This window comes from Ambystoma mexicanum, chromosome 4q (genome assembly GCF_040938575.1).
Source record: "Ambystoma mexicanum isolate Mex_15411 chromosome 4q, UKY_AmexF1_1, whole genome shotgun sequence".
In the NCBI taxonomy this organism is placed as follows: Eukaryota; Metazoa; Chordata; class Amphibia; order Caudata; family Ambystomatidae; genus Ambystoma; species Ambystoma mexicanum.
The window spans coordinates 1060397695-1060413210 of NC_090928.1; the positions used below are offsets into that span (position 1 = coordinate 1060397695).

General features: G+C 45.3%; 1 protein-coding gene across 4 annotated transcripts in view; it reads left to right on the plus strand.

Annotated features, from left to right (window-relative positions):
• Nucleotides 1–15516, plus strand: part of MIA3 (MIA SH3 domain ER export factor 3) — a 1311327-nt gene that overhangs the window by 598123 nt on the left and 697688 nt on the right. For all 4 annotated transcript variants that reach the window (XM_069608611.1, XM_069608610.1, XM_069608608.1 and 1 more), the window contains exons 15-16: nt 1787–1909; nt 2033–2156. In XM_069608611.1, coding sequence (XP_069464712.1) covers nt 1787–1909; nt 2033–2156 — 247 coding nt within the window. The remainder of the gene's footprint in view (nt 1–1786; nt 1910–2032; nt 2157–15516) is intronic.

The window sequence follows — 15516 nt, forward strand, 5'->3', positions numbered from 1 at the left end:
GCGTCCTCTGCAAGTTCTTCTTCGGATTCTTTCGTCCAGTGGTTGACTCTGCCTTCCAAGCCAAAAAGCCTCACCTTTTATGCAGGTTTCTCCCATTCATTCCAGCCTGGCTGTCAATCGCCCAGCAAGGAGGCTGTCCTTGCCGGACAGCCAGCCGACTAATCACCTAGGAGTATATTCCTGTCTCCTAGGAAACTAAGCACAGGGATTTTTGGGCACCTCCCTCACTTCCTGCCGCCACCAGATACCCTAGAGCCAGAGGCGGGCTTCACTTGTGAATCACGCCAAAGACCAAATGAACAAAGGGACCAAACCTGATTTGGCGCACAGTGTCAATCTCAAGAAGAACCTTTCCACAGAGAAATGGCAAAAAAAGAAGACTGGGCCCATTTTGATGAAAATAGCACCCAAGGGTGCTTTACTGCAGCTGCGAACGCAGCCTGCGGTAAAGACACACCACAGTAGTAAGAGTCCTCACACCAGTGTTGATCCTGTTTGGGGTTGAACCGGATGGGGAGGATTCATATGTGTCACTCTCACACATGACACAGACTTGCTGTTAGCGGCCACAGTGTGCTTGACCATCAAATGGAAATCCATAGCCCTTCCTTCAAAAAGAGAATGGCTGACCAAAGCACAAGCAATTTACGAAATGGAGAGCCTGACGGCTGCTGTCATTGAATATCATACGAACATTGACTTGATCTGGCTTCCCTTGAAAGAATTCTATATGGTAAACTGGGATTCTCAAAGACTATCTGATTACGTCTTTCATTGAGAATTCAAATCCAAGTAAACTGTGAAGCCATGGGCTACCTTCATGCCTGCTCTCTTGCGAGGAATTCTATGAGGCAAATCGAGCAATGCTTCTTAATGTCTGCCTTTTGGACTTCCGTTTGTTCCTTCATCTAGGTTGCCTTGTCTATTTTTTTTTTCTTGAAGGGTGGGGGCGGGTGGGGCGAGGGGAGGCAGGGAGCGGAGGGGGGCAATATGCAACAAGTTAGGTAATTCTTCCACTCCTTTAGGTTTTTCATGCTCACGCTACTGACCTTTGTGTGGTTAACATGTATTATGTCAGACTTGCTTAAAAATCAATAAAAATTCTTTAAAAAAAATAAAAAAGGAAACCACTGCCCCCAGCCATTCATCGAGGAAAGGGTAACATAAAGAGGTTACATGAAAATCTAGACGAAGGGGATAGTATGTAACCCCTCCAGCACCCTATTGTAATATAGTGTGTGCTGGGTCTAGAAATTTACACTGGTAAGGTATTTAAACCTTTTGGGAAATCTGAAAGACTTCCCTGTGCCACTACACTGAAGGTGCTGTGTGACACAATTTTAAACGATGCCTATGGAGTTTGTCAGACTCCAAAAAACAAAAGAAACACTGTTAAAATCACATTAAAATACATGAGAGAGTGGGGGAAAAAGGGTCTCACTTTCTCCAGGTAAAAATGAAAAAGTCCTAGAGTCCAGCAAAAGAGTTGGGGGTCTCGAAGGTAGAGAGGAATTGGCACATTTCTGAGAATTCTCCCTAACACCGTCTATACATCTGTCCACCAGGCCAGAGTATAGAACATCTGTCCTAACAGGGGTATAAGTGGTTTGTCCCCATTAGAAAAACATGCAGTGAAACAGCCACTGTGACAAAATGACCCAGATCGGTTTTTTCCCTTTGGAATTCTTTTTGACATCATTTGCTTAACATGCAGCTGGAGTGGTTGTTTGCGTTTTGTACATATATTCCTGTACATACTGTCTGTGTGTTTGTTTGTGTTTTCCAGCTGCTAAAGGAAGCAGAAGGATGGAGTGAGAGGCACAGTGAGCTCAGTGAGCAAATAAAGTTATATCACAAGTCTCAGAAAGATATGGAAGAAGCCCTTGCCTACAAAGAAAATGAAATTGAGGTTGGTTGTGTGCTTTTTTGTAAATTACATGCATGTGAAACTGATCACTTTTTCTTTTTCCTACTGTTGTCCCTTTGGGATTGGGCAACTTTTTGATGTCATTCAAATTATTATTCTCAATAGGTCTTAAGCAATTGCATCATGCAGTTGAAGCAGATCGATGCTTTTTTTGAATCTGAACCACAAGCAGATGAGGGACATGGCTGGGACAAAAACGGTGGCGATCTGGCAAATGGGGACTGTTCAGGTACTGTTTCACGCCATATTTAATTGATTGCAGATGGGATTGTTCACGCTTAACTGGAACAAGGATATGATCATTCCTACTTGCGCAGTTCATTAACTTAATCATTACTACCCTCAGAAATGATTGTACGGTTCTCTTATGCAACTTTAAATCTGTACATCTATACATATTTCTGAGGCTTGTGGAATCTGCTTAGATCACATGCTATGCATAGGCCGAAATCTTGTGGACGCTGCAGAGTTTTAAAGTTGTTGTTTTTCAAAACTCGAAAAGGGACGTTGACAGGGCGTGCCTGTAATACTATCCCTAGTGTGACGGCCACTGTACCCATGGTGCTTCACACGTTGAAGTCCCTCAGATTGTTTTTTTCCACCACCATTGTCGGACGCTAAAAGCGGAGTTCCTTCTGGCTATCGCCATTTTATTAATGATAATTAGAGCTAGTTACTCTTATTGTCCGTTCTTAGCCGTTCCCCTACAATACCTTCGGCGACTACTTTGGGGACTATCTACATCGACTGCAGAAATCGCCTCGGTGAACCTTTCCAGACAACCTCGGAAGGCCGCTCTGGGTCTTGACCCTCACAGTAGGGAGACATTTCTTAGTTCTCTAAGAGAATGCATATTTCCCCTTCTTCCCTCTTTATTCGCCAAGCTGCCCTCCCCACACAAAATGGAAAATGCACCATTTAAATGTTGTCCTTCTTGCAATCGAAAGTTTCATTGGAAAGACTTGCACCGGGTATGCAACCTTCGTCTTCCAAGGGACCATAATGAGGTCCAATGCAAATCTTGCAAGCTCTTCAAGCCCAAGACTTTAAAGGGCCATAAAATGAAGCGCTGGGCCCAGCATGTCATGCAGGCCAAGGCCGCTATGGATGTTGTGGGTTCCTCCAGTAAAGGCAGGATCAGCGTCTTCAGTGACGATGAACGGGATCCATCTGTCAGGTCCAGCTTCAGAATTCCTGCAGGAGTGACGATAGCCCACCAGACCCCCTAAGCCTGCCGGCCCAACAGTCTGAGTTATAACTATTTCGCTGGAAAACCCAAGAGGAAAGGGGAAGTGGAGAAAATAAAAAACACAGGTTTCTTCTAGCCCTGGACTTCTTCACGACTGGATTGTACAGAAGATAACCTAAAAGATAATCACAAACACGTTACAAACTTGTCTGCAACTTCTCTCCCCTTTTCCTGTGTCAAATCTCCCAACCTCTTTCATACCTGCTGCCTTTGCTTAATTAGCTCTTAGGCCTTTTAGATGTTGAAGTGATGCTTGTTCTCTACTTTGGTCTTCAACATTAACTGCTGCTTGGTATCAAACTGCTTTGTTACTTCCAACCTTCTATCCAGAAGTGCTTCTTAGATAAAAGTTTCTAAATGAATGGCCAGTTGCTTTGTCTGCCTTCCTGCTTCAGATTCATCCTTTAAATATTCAAACTTACAACACTCTTCCTTGAAAGGTTTACAAAAGAGGCAACGTCTCTCTCACCTTAACGAAAACTAAATCACTGCTTACATTAATAACAAGAGCATGCCTCAGCGCAACACTAAATGCGTTTGTTTACACTTAAACTAAAGTTTCTTTAAACAGCTGCTGCGTAGTCGAAATGACTCCGTTGCTGCCGCGTTCAGTTAGCCGCGTAATATTTGTTAAAATTGACGGATGAAACGCTGGCAGTATTCCGTCCGATAATGGTGTGACGTGCATGCGCACTCTTCAGCACGTTAGGTCCTTTCCTTTAATGCATTGCCAGTCGGAACACTCCTTGCGCTTTTGACGGTATGAAACGCTACGCAAGTTGTTTAATGTTAGAATCCTATTACTGTAAATTACTTTAGATTAGTTTGGTAGTCTAAGGAATAGATGCGACCCTGTTTACCCGCTCGCTTGGGTTAATTTAGTAACGCGTGGCTAATATGCTGCAACAAACAAATTAACTCTTTGCCAGATAACGTTACAACTATGTCCATCAAATTGCTTAAACATTGAAGATTTCACTTGCAATTCCTTTTTTAGAAAACATTGTTTAAATACTAAACTGAGTTTTTCTCTGTTAAACTGAAAGTCTGAAAATTAAAAGTTCACTTAGCTGCCTTCTTCTGTAGTTGCTGATTTGACTTTTCTTCTTTCAAGCGAAGGCACTTTAGACTCACAATACTACTCTGGATTTTAGTCTATGAATAACTCCTTTAATATGTATGATACTCGTTTTTTACAAGATTAAATATCTTTGGTTGCTGGAGCTGCAAAAGTTGTGACCTGCTCTGATTGCTAGAATGAAAGGCAGTTTAGAATCCTGAAAAGAATTCCAAACAACCTCACGCTCAGCCTTAACCAATCAATGCTGCTTCACAGAACAGCCATCTTCCCCATGGGAAACGGGCTTCCTGAAAGATACCCTAAGGAAATACCACTGTCCCTGATAACCAATCCATTGCCTCAAAGAACAGAACTCCACTGTAGTTAACTGCCCAAATCTTAGACCGCATGCCTCTCCAGACAGAATGTTTCAAGCGTGAAAAGTATGGGACCCTGACACAGTTGGATGCCCCTGTGCAAGCCCCCGAACCCATCAGGCCCTGTTACGGGGATGACACCCGGCAGCACTGGCACAGACAAACTTACCCACACTAAATACACAACCCACGGCAACAAGTCTACTTTAACACTGACCGAAAGGCTACATGCGGCGTCAAAGGGGAGGCCGGACAGTGCTGTTTCCTCCAGGCAATCATGCTTGTGTTCGGCTCACGACAGGCCCCGAAAATTGAATGAAAAATCTGGTTCTGACGCCATGTCCAAAACTACCAAATCCAAGCACGCCAAAGACCGAACGTCGGAGACGCCCTGTACGCATGCCGAGAAACCACAGTCGACAGACACGTTGAAGGTCCCTGTGAAATTTAAAAAAAAAAAAAAATGTCCCGAACAAGCTACTTCAGGGTCGGACTTCGAAACACCACCAATCCAAGTCCACAAGTCATCTAGCCAAAAGGGGACTATGACTCGGGGGGAGGGAACCATTGTAGGGGCTATGAGGCACAAGAAACGCCCTGCACTGGAGCCAACGCCCACTCCTCCTACTCCAGCTGTTGTCCCATCACCTGTTGTCCCAGGTTCTTACCAGTGGTCTGCAGAGGAAATAGATAGGGTCATGAGGCGCGTTTCTTTGGCAGCCACCCAGAGGTGCTACAGAATCTCCAAAGCATACCACCAGCTAGTGGGGCCGCACTTACCCAACCCCCCGCCAAAAGGGCTTGTACTGACACCCCCTCAGTAGGACCCAGAGCAGCTTTCATACTTCGATTCCACTCAAAGCATCCAGGATGCTGGAACGTACTTGGACACTGAGGACCAAGGGGACACCGGGGATGTAGAAAAGTTATGACTTCTACGTCATAGTCACCTGATCATACAGACCCACCAGTGGCAGACTCGCCGGTTGACAACCAAATCCAGTATGATATGCTCCTAAAGGCAGCTGAACATTTCCAAATGGAAACACAAGAGGCCAGATAGACAGACTTTTCGCGCTGTAAACCCTCATATTAAAAAGGCCTTCAGTCCAGCACCCTCAGACCCACTTTACATCAGGGGTCAGTTAAAGCCATACTCATTGGTTGTTACCACCCCGAGAAAAACGGGGGGAACACATCTAGTCAGTCACGCACCCGACAAAGAAAGTAAAAAGATCTATACTTTAGGCAGGAAAGACGCAACCTCAGCAGCCTACCAGTCGAGGATTGCCAATAATACCAATTTGCTGGCCAGTTAGAACTGCCACAAATGGGACGAGGTAGCCGAATTAATGGCCTCACCCTCAGGGCCCCTTAAATCCCAACTCTCTCGCGCTGTGTCAGAAGGGAAAGCTGTTGCTAACTGCATTCTAAAAAATAATCTAGATGAAGCTGATAATGCGGGGAGTATAATTGCTGAAGGCACGATTATCAAACGCCATGCATGGCTACGCCAGTCTGGCTTTAAACTCTAGACACAGGCGACTCGTCTCAACATGCCGACAGAATGTAATGTCTTGTTTGGCAAGGCAGTAGAAGACGCCTTCAAAAGTGCCAAGGAAGAATACAAGTTAGTCACTGGGCCAGCTGACCAATAAACCCTCCGGTCGGGGGTGGGGGGGAGGGCTATCATTTTTGTCGCTTTAGGGGGAAAAATTCACAAAGAGGCTCTGGGTACAACCAGGGTTGGAGCTCGTCCTGGGGCTCACCACAGGGACAGTCCTCGCAAGGTTTCCAAAGAGACCAGTGAAGATCTTGCGGCAGGGGCAGATCCTCTTCTTCCAGAGGCGGATCCACACCCCAAAAACAATGACCTCCCGCTACAGGTTCTCTCCCATGCCACTCCAGTATGAAGACCGTTAGACAAGATTGTATTTAGTAACCCTTTGGGAGACTACACCAGCCTTGTCCTCTTGGCAATAGGTAACCTAACCTTTGGTATAGGCCTGTACTACACAGGTTGGTAGAGCGACTGAGCAGCGAGGCTTATCTCAAGAGGGGTCAATGTGAGCTGTAGGGTTGTAACATAGAGATTCACAGTGACATGTATTCAAATAACTTATACCCAAGGTTTCTTGATTAAAAATCATTATTTATTAATTTAAGTCAGTTGAAAATAAGCCTTTAGAAGGGAGCAATATGCAACACTTAAACTTCAAAAACACACTTGTTCAGTTAAGTAGATACCTTTCGGAATGGCACACAAGATACTTCCTACAGCCAGAGGTGACTTCAAAGTTATGGCAAAAAGAAAAAGGTTAGGGAAGGAAACAATTTGTCAACATGTTTCTCAAACGGGTACGCACTTAAGCATCCCCCAATGAAATGAAGGCTAACCCTTTCCTAGCTATATAAGTAAGGGTATGTATGACTTTTTGAGGGATCGTTAAACACAAAGTCAGAGGTTAAGAAGAGTCTTCAGGGAGCCAGGACAGCCAATGTCAATTGAGCAAAGTCTAGAGGAGCTGAGGCATTTCTTGAAGATAGACAAAAGTCTTGCACAATGTTAAAGAGTGTTTTGTTGTAAAAGAAATCGCTGTTGGGCCACAAGCTGGGAGGCTTTTGAAGGACAATGCTGCAAGCAACTCTGCAAAGGCTCCAGTGAGCACAGGCTAGCTACACACAAGAGTTAAGTGCCCCTCGTTTCACAGTACCTTGTGTCTGAAGAAAAGGTTCCAGCTGACTTTTGTTCCTGTTGCAGACCTGCAGATCCCGTTTCATCCTAGGCCTCAGTAGTGGGGACATGAGGGAGTATGTCTGGGGACTCTTGCACTGTGGTTTGAAGGTAGGCAGCAGCCATCGGCCCAATTCAGATCATCAGCACCTTGCGGTTTTAGCTACTCGCAAATAGCACCACTACGGTTCTTGGACACCTTGTGGAATTTCCTTGCTTCTGGGGTCCAGCACTCTGTTGAGGTGGCTCAGGCTTGGGTAGTCCTGCTTTGAGGGCGTGCAGAGGATCTTCCTGGAGCTTGGGTCCGGCTTAAAAGCGATGTACTCAATTCTGGTGTTCCTCTCCGCTGGCACTCGGTTCCTGCAGCAGCGAAGTAGTACAGCCAGCAGAAAGAGGGGTTCTAGTCGAGTTCGTCTTGGGGCTGATTGGCCCCACCAACCCAAGGGGAGAAGTCGTCCTTTCCGGGCTTCTCTAGTTGATTAGAAATTCAGAGCTTCAGCACTACAGCAGGGCTTCAACGGGCAAACCATCGGCCCAGGAAGGTGCAGCAATCTTCTCTTCTAGTTTCTTCTTCCGTTCCTTCGTCCAGTGGTCGACTCTGCCTTCCTTGCAAAAGACCTTTCCTTTTATGCAGTTCTCTCCCATTCATTCGCAGCCTAGCTGTCACTCGCACAGCAAGGACAGCCAACCGTCACCTTTGGGTGCATTCCTGTAACCAAGGAGACTAAGCACAGGGAGTTTCGGGAACCTCCCTTGCTTCCTGCCCTGCCAGACACGCTGGAGCCAGAGGCAAAACAAACAAAGGGACCAAACTTGGTTTGGCGCACAGAGTGAATCTCAAGAAGAACCTTTCCAACAAGAAATGGCGAAAAAAGAAGACTGGGGCCATTTTGACAAAATGGGCACCCATGGGTGCAATACTGCAGCTGAGGATTCAGTCTGTGGTAAAAACGCACAATGGTAGGAAAAAGTAAACTACTGCCACCAGCCATTAATTGCAGAAAGGGTAACATAAAAATGTTACATGAGAAGGTATACAAAGGGATACTAGGTAACCCCTCCAGCACTCTATGCAAGATAGTGTGTGCTGGGTCTACAAAGAGAAAAAGCTAAGTAAAGTCAATTTCACATTACTGCTCTTGTAAACAGTAGTTTATTCAAGAGAAGGTATTTAAACCTTTGAGAAATCCAAGGGACTTCTCTGTGACAATGCACTGAGGGTGCTGTGTGTCACAATGTAAAAAGATGATGCCTATGGAGTTTGTCAGACTCCAAAACCAAAGGAAACACAGGGTTCAAATTAAAGAAAAATACATGAGGGAGTGAGAAAAAGGTTTCACTCATTGCATGATAAAAATTAAAAGGCCTATAGTCCAGAAAAAGAGCTGGGGGTCTCTAAGGTAGAAGAGAATTAACACAGAACTGAGAATTCTCCCTTACTCTTGTCCCCCCCCCAGACTAAGGGACAGTAGGATTTACTCCACTCCTGGATGAATCTCCTAATCCAGTCGGTCCAACTTTCTGGAGAGACAATCCGCATTTTGGTGATTACACCCTGACCTGTGTTCTATGGTGAAATCAAACCTCTGAAGGCTGATTGACCATCTTAACAATTTAGGATTCTTCCCCCTTTATCTGCATTAACCGTCACAAGGATTGGTGGTCTGTTTGAATTACAAAAGTAGATCCATACAAGTATGGTCTAAACTTCTTCAAAGAGCACACAAGGGCAAAACATTTACGTTCAATAGTTTCCCACCTTGTTTCACAGTCCTTCAGTTTCCTACTGATGAAGCAGATAGGGTGTTCCCTGCTTTCTTGTCCAGCTGACTCAAAACTGCACCTATTCCTGTATTTGAAGCATCATTTTGTACAATAAAGGATTGGCTATAGTCAGAAGCTCTCAAGACTGGAGCTTGACAAAGGGCTTTCTTAAGTCCTTTAAAGGCTTGAGTGCACTGCTCATTCCAACTGACCTTCTTGGGGAATTTGAGTGAGGAGTTTACATTCAAGCGAGAAGCTATGGTCCCATAGTTCTCAATGAAGTTCCTATAGTACCCAGTGAGATCTAGAAAGGCTCTCACTTGGGTTTGAGTAGTAGGGGTGGCCCAGACGCGGACAGCTTGTAATTTGCTAGGCAATGCCCTTATCTCACCTCCTCCTACCTCATGACCAAGGTAGACAACTTTACCCTGACCAATTTGACATTTACTAGCCTTTATGGTCAGATGGGCCTGTTCCAGAACCTGCAATAAATATCCAAGTGGGGCCGAACACTGCAGTATCATTCACATATGCCATGCAGAAGTCCTCCATCCCATTCAGAACTTGATTCACCATCCTCTGGAATGTAGCAGGTGCATTTTTGAGTCAAAAAGGCATAACCTTAGACTGGTAGAGGCCTCCTGGGGTAGAAAATGCAGTTTCCTCCTTGGCATGGTCTGTCAGAGCTATTTGCAATAGCCTGATGTTAGGTCAAATGTACTGAGGAACTTGGCGGAACCAAGTTTGTCCACCAGCTCATCTGTCCTAGGTAAAGGATGGGCATCAGTCGTGGTGACTGCATTAAGAGCTCTATAGTCCACACAGAATCTCAACTCCTTGGATCCTGCCTTTGGCACTAGTACAACAGGACTCGCCCATTGACTTGTAGATGGATCTTATACCCCAACATCAAGCATCTTCCTGACCTCTTCCTTTATGTGGGTTCTTACATGGTCTGACATCCCGTAACCCCTGCTTTTAACAGGGAGACAGTCTATTAAGATAGTGTGTGCTGGGTCGACAAAGAGAAAAGGGTAATTAAAGTAAATTTCACTTTACTACTGTTGGAAACAGTGTATCCAAGAGAAGGTATTTAAACCTTTGAGAAATTCAAGGGACTTCTCTGTGACACTGCACTGAGGGTGCTGTGTATCACAATGTAAAACGATGATGCCTCTGGAGTTTGTCAGACTCCAAAACCAAAAGGGAAACGGGGGTCAAATTAAAGAAAAATACATGTTTGAGAAAAAGCTCTCACTCCAGGTCAAAAAATTAGAAGTCCTAAAATCCAGCAAAAGATATGGTGGGGTCTCTCTAAGGTAGAAGGGAATTAACACTAAACTGAGAATTCTCCCTTACAAGGACACATAACACACTTTACCCACCTATGGGAGGGAATCACCTCATACAAGTGGTGGGCAGTATATTGTATAGAGCTGCTTCAGCGACCCGCCTACCATCCCTCGAAACAAAGAACCACCTCAAAGGAAGAACAACGCATCCTACTGGATGAGTTGGCAGGGCTGCTTTTAAAGGACACTGACGAAATCGTCCTGGGGAATCAGGTAAACAATTCTATCCAATGTACTTCCTTGTGCCAAAAAAAGATATCACAATGCGCCCTGTATTAGATCTGCGTACTTCAAACACTTATGTCAAGCCACACAAATTCTGCATGATAACGTTGCAAGAAGTAATCCCACTGCTAAAGCGGAAGGACTACATGGCAACCTTGGATATGAAAGATGCTTATTTTCATAGTTCAATGTTCCCAGCGCACAGACAATTCTTGCGTTTCAAGAAGGCGCACCTACGCAGAGAGTCAGTCGCAGTGTACCCTTACCTGGACGACTGTCTGATCACAGGGGAAACCCCCCCAAATTTGCAAGAAAAATTCCCACAGAACGAGCAACCTTCTTTTCCAATTGGGTTTCTCTATCAACAAGAAAGTCAAGTCTTGTACTAAACAGTTCTTAGGAGCTGCCATAAAAACATTAGTCGCTCTAGTCTTTCCATCAAAGGAAATAGTACAAAACAGACTGCTGCATGTGCCCCAGTGTTAGGGAGAATTCTCAGAAATGTGCTAATTCCTCTCTACCTTAGAGACCCCCAGCTCTTTTGCTGGGCTGTAGGATTGTTTCATTTTTACCTGGTGTTAGGCAAAGTTTGAATGCAGTAACCTCTGGGAACACTAAAAGCAACTATGACTACAAGTATAGGCAACCCAATCTTTGGTATAAGCTTGTACTACACAGTTTTGGTAGTGTGTTGAGCAGCCAGGCTCATCTCAAGAGGTGAAATGTGAGCAGTAGTGGTGTTACACAGAGAGTCACAGTTACAGGTATTTAAATAAACTCTTACACTCAAGGTTTCTTGCATAAACAATAATTTACCAGTCAGTTATTAAGCTTTCTTCAGAAGGGCGCAATAGAATAGTAACACACAAATATACTTCAATACTGTACACTTTGAGTTTCTGAATCAGACAAGCCCCTTTTGGTATGGCCCAAAGACACAACCTACACCCACAAGTGACTTCAGTAACAAGGTTGCTGGGGACATTAATATCTTACTGTTGGCATTCAGTACACTCTTAAAAAGTTGGTAAAAGGCAAAGGTTTTTAGAACACACAAAATTACAAATATTCATAAGCAAAGCAAATACTTTCAGATAGCAATTAGAAGAGTAATTCAATTCAATAGGCTAAGCCAAAGTCCATGGGCTAAGGACTTTGTATAGGATGCAGCACTTCAGGTAAGCAAATGGAAAAGTCTTTGCACAAGTTCTTAGGAGTCTTTGATAAAAAGAAGAATCAAATGTAGGGCCACAGGCTGATTAGACTTGAGTTGTAGAAGTTACAAGCACTTCCACAGTAAGGTAAGTCCTCGTAGACTTGTTTTACAGTACCTTGATAAAGAAGAAAAGATGCAGCTGTTGACTTATCTTCCTGTGCAGCTATGCAGATCTCACTGTTCCTGGGCCTCAGTCATGGGGACAAGAGGGAGGACGTCGGGGGACTCTTGCACTGCACTGTAAAAACTGGCAACCGGCAAACTTTTCTTCCAGTGGCCGTTTCATGTTTCAGCTCCTTGCGGCACCGCAAATAGCAATAAGCGTGGTTCCTGGCTGTCAAGGTGGACTTCCTAACATCTGGGGTCCCGCACTCCACTGAGGGGGGTCAGGCTTAATCAGTCCTGCTTCGTGGGTGTACAGAGGATCTTCCAAAAGCTTTATGCTAGTTTACAAGCAACACACACAATCTGGTGTCCCTTTCCCTGGCTCTACGTTTTCCTGAAGCAACTCTGGGGATATTCAACCAGCTCCTAGATGGGTGTCCATGTGTCAATAGGCATCATCATTTTACATTGTACCACACACCACCTTCAGCAGTGGCACAGGGAAGTATTTCAGATTTCCCAAGGTTTAAATGCCTTTCTCTTGGATAACTACTGTTTTCAAGTGCAGTGAAGTGAAATTGACTTTCCTTTAATTTGTAACTTTCTAGACCCTGCACACACAATCTTACAATAGGTTCCTAGAGGGGTTACTAAGTATCCCCTGTGTCTAGTTTCTCATGTAACATTTTTATGTTACCCTTTCCTCGATGAATGGCTGGTGGCAGTGGCTTACTTTTAACTACCGTGGTGTGTCTTTACCGCAGGCTGCGTTCGCAGTTGCAGTAAAGCACCCAAGGGTGCCATTTTTTGTCAAAATGGCGCTGGTCTTCTTTTTTCACCATTGGAAAGGTCCTTCTTGAGATTTACTCTGCGTGCCAGGTTTGGTCCCTTTGTTCGTTTGGTCTTTGGCGGGATTCACAAGTGAATCCCGCCTCTGGCTCCAGGGTGTCTGGTGGGGGCAAGAAGTGAGGGAGGTCCCCGAAACTCCCTGTGCGTAGTCTCCTAGGAATGACACTCCTAGGTGATAGGCCAGTTGGCTGTCCAGCAAGGACAGCCACCCTTCTGGGTGACTTACAGCTGGGCTGGAATGAATGGGAGAAACATGCATAAAAGGCGAGGCTTTTTGACTTGGAAGGCAGTCGACGAAGGAATCCGAAGAACTAGGAAGAGACGCCTGCTGCAACTCCTGTACCGTTGGTTTGCCCGGTGAAGCCCTGCTGCTGTGTTGAAGCTCCAAATTCGCCTGGACTAGAGAAGCCCTGTAAGGACGACTTCTCCCCTTGAGTTTGTGGGACCAATCAACTCCAAAGTAAGCCACCTGGACATCCTCTCGGAGCTGGTTGAAATTCCACTGTAGTTGCTGCTGGAACTGAATAGCCAGGGAGAGGAACACCACATCGTGTGCGTTGCTTTTAAGTTGGCCAAGAGCTCCAGGAAGATCCTCTGGACTCCCAGGAAGCAGGACTGACCGAGCCTGAGCCACCTCAACAGAGTGCTTGACCCCAGATGCAAAGGTGGTCTCCCTCAACAGCCAACACCCGCGGTGGTGCTATTTGCTGAGACGCGAGGAGCTGAAACCACGAAGTGCCACTGAATAGAAGTTGGTACTTTTCTGTCGCTGACCGTCACTTTGCAGTACAGGATTCCTCCAGACGTCCTCCCTCTTGTCCCCACAACTGAGGCCCAGGAACACAGGATCTGCAGAGCTGCACAGGAACACAAGCCAGCCAAAGCCCTTATCTTTTAACCAAAGGTACTGTACACTCTAAGAGAACTTACCTCTTGTTGTATAACTGCACTTTTTCTCTGTTGGTGAGACTTGTTGTGGTTGCTCTGTAGAGTTGCTGCCAGCTCCTTTACCTCACAAGCATAACAGCTTGTGGCCCTACTTTGATTTATTTTCTACAAAAACTTTTAAAACATTGTGCAAGACTTTTTACCTTTCTCTGGGAAGTGCTTCAGTCCACCTAGACTTTTGCCCAAATGACTTTGGCCTAGCTTGTCCCCCTGAATGACTCTTCTTCCCTCTGACATTGTGTTTGGTCTTCTTTCCAGGAAGGGGTTAACTAACTTTGCATTGGGGTTTTTTCAAAAGTACTTACCTGCTTTCAGAATATTTGTGAGATCTCTTGTTTTGTCCTAGTAACCTTTCTCTTTGACAAACTCTTAAGTCTGATTCTAAATGCAAACAGTGGTATGTCAATGTCCACAGTGTCCTAGTTACTAAAGTCACCTGAGGGTGTAGGAAGTGTCTGTGTGCCATCCCAAAAGGGTACTTGCTGATTTAGAAATATTAAGTGTGTGTATTTTGGAGTGTATTTGTGTTACTATTATATTGCCCCTTCTGAAGAAGTCTTACTCAAACTGACTGTTAAATTAATAATTGTTTAATCAAGAAACCTTGTGTGTAAGAGTTTATTTGGATACTTGTAGCTGTGATACTCTGTGTAACTCCCCTACAACTCACATTGACCCCTCTTGATATAAGCCTGGCTGCTCTATCATGCTACCGATCTGTGTAGTACAGACAGGTTGGGCTCCTGTTGCCAGGAGGGCAGGGTTGTTGTTGATCTTGCCTAACACCCAGTATCTAGCCGCTCGCCAGATAACGGTACGCAAAGCAATGCGCTTGCTCGGAATGATGGCAACATGCATTTACCAGGTCCCACACGAACGATTGCGCATGCGCCCGATGCAGGAGTGGTTGGCGAATCAGTGGTCTCAGGCAAGCGGTCAGTGGCACGATCTACACTGGTGGACAAAGGAGAATCTGTTGAAGGGAAATCCCTTCCATGACTCAGTGGTGCAAGAAATCGTTAAAACAGGTGCATCCCTCATCAGGTAGTGGCGGGGTGGGGGGAATCACCTTCCTCTCACAGCGCATGATATGTGGACTCACACTATAAACCTGCTGGAACTTCTGGCAGTACTTCGAGCGCTTCAAGCCTTCAAAGCACATATGACAAATCAGTCAGTACAAATTCTCACAGACAGCACCACTGAAATGTTCTACATAAACAAGCAGGGGGGCACACATTCTCCAAATCCAAATCTGTCCAGACTACCACAGAAAATATGGACATGGGCATGCAAACTGGGAATATTCCGATCTTCCCAACATGTTCCATGGGAACTCAAAACTCTAGCGGACTCTCTAAGCAGAGATCCACTACCAGAAGAGCACGAGTGGCAGCTCGTCAGAAATGTCGTAGATCATATTTTTACACAGTGGGGCTACCCCTCACTGGACTTGTTCACAACAAGAGAAAACAAACAATGGACAGACTTCGCGTCCAGGTTTCCCCAACATGACTCCAAGGGGGAACACCCTGTGGGTCAGTTGGTCAGGGAAATGTGCCTGTGCCCCCGCCCGTCCCCCTCCCCCCACCCCCAACTCCACTAATGAGCAAAGTGGTGAACAAGATTCCCAAGGAACAAATGACATCAATTCTAGTTGCTCCTATGTGGGCGAGACAACCTTGGTATCCACATCTCCGCAAACTGGTG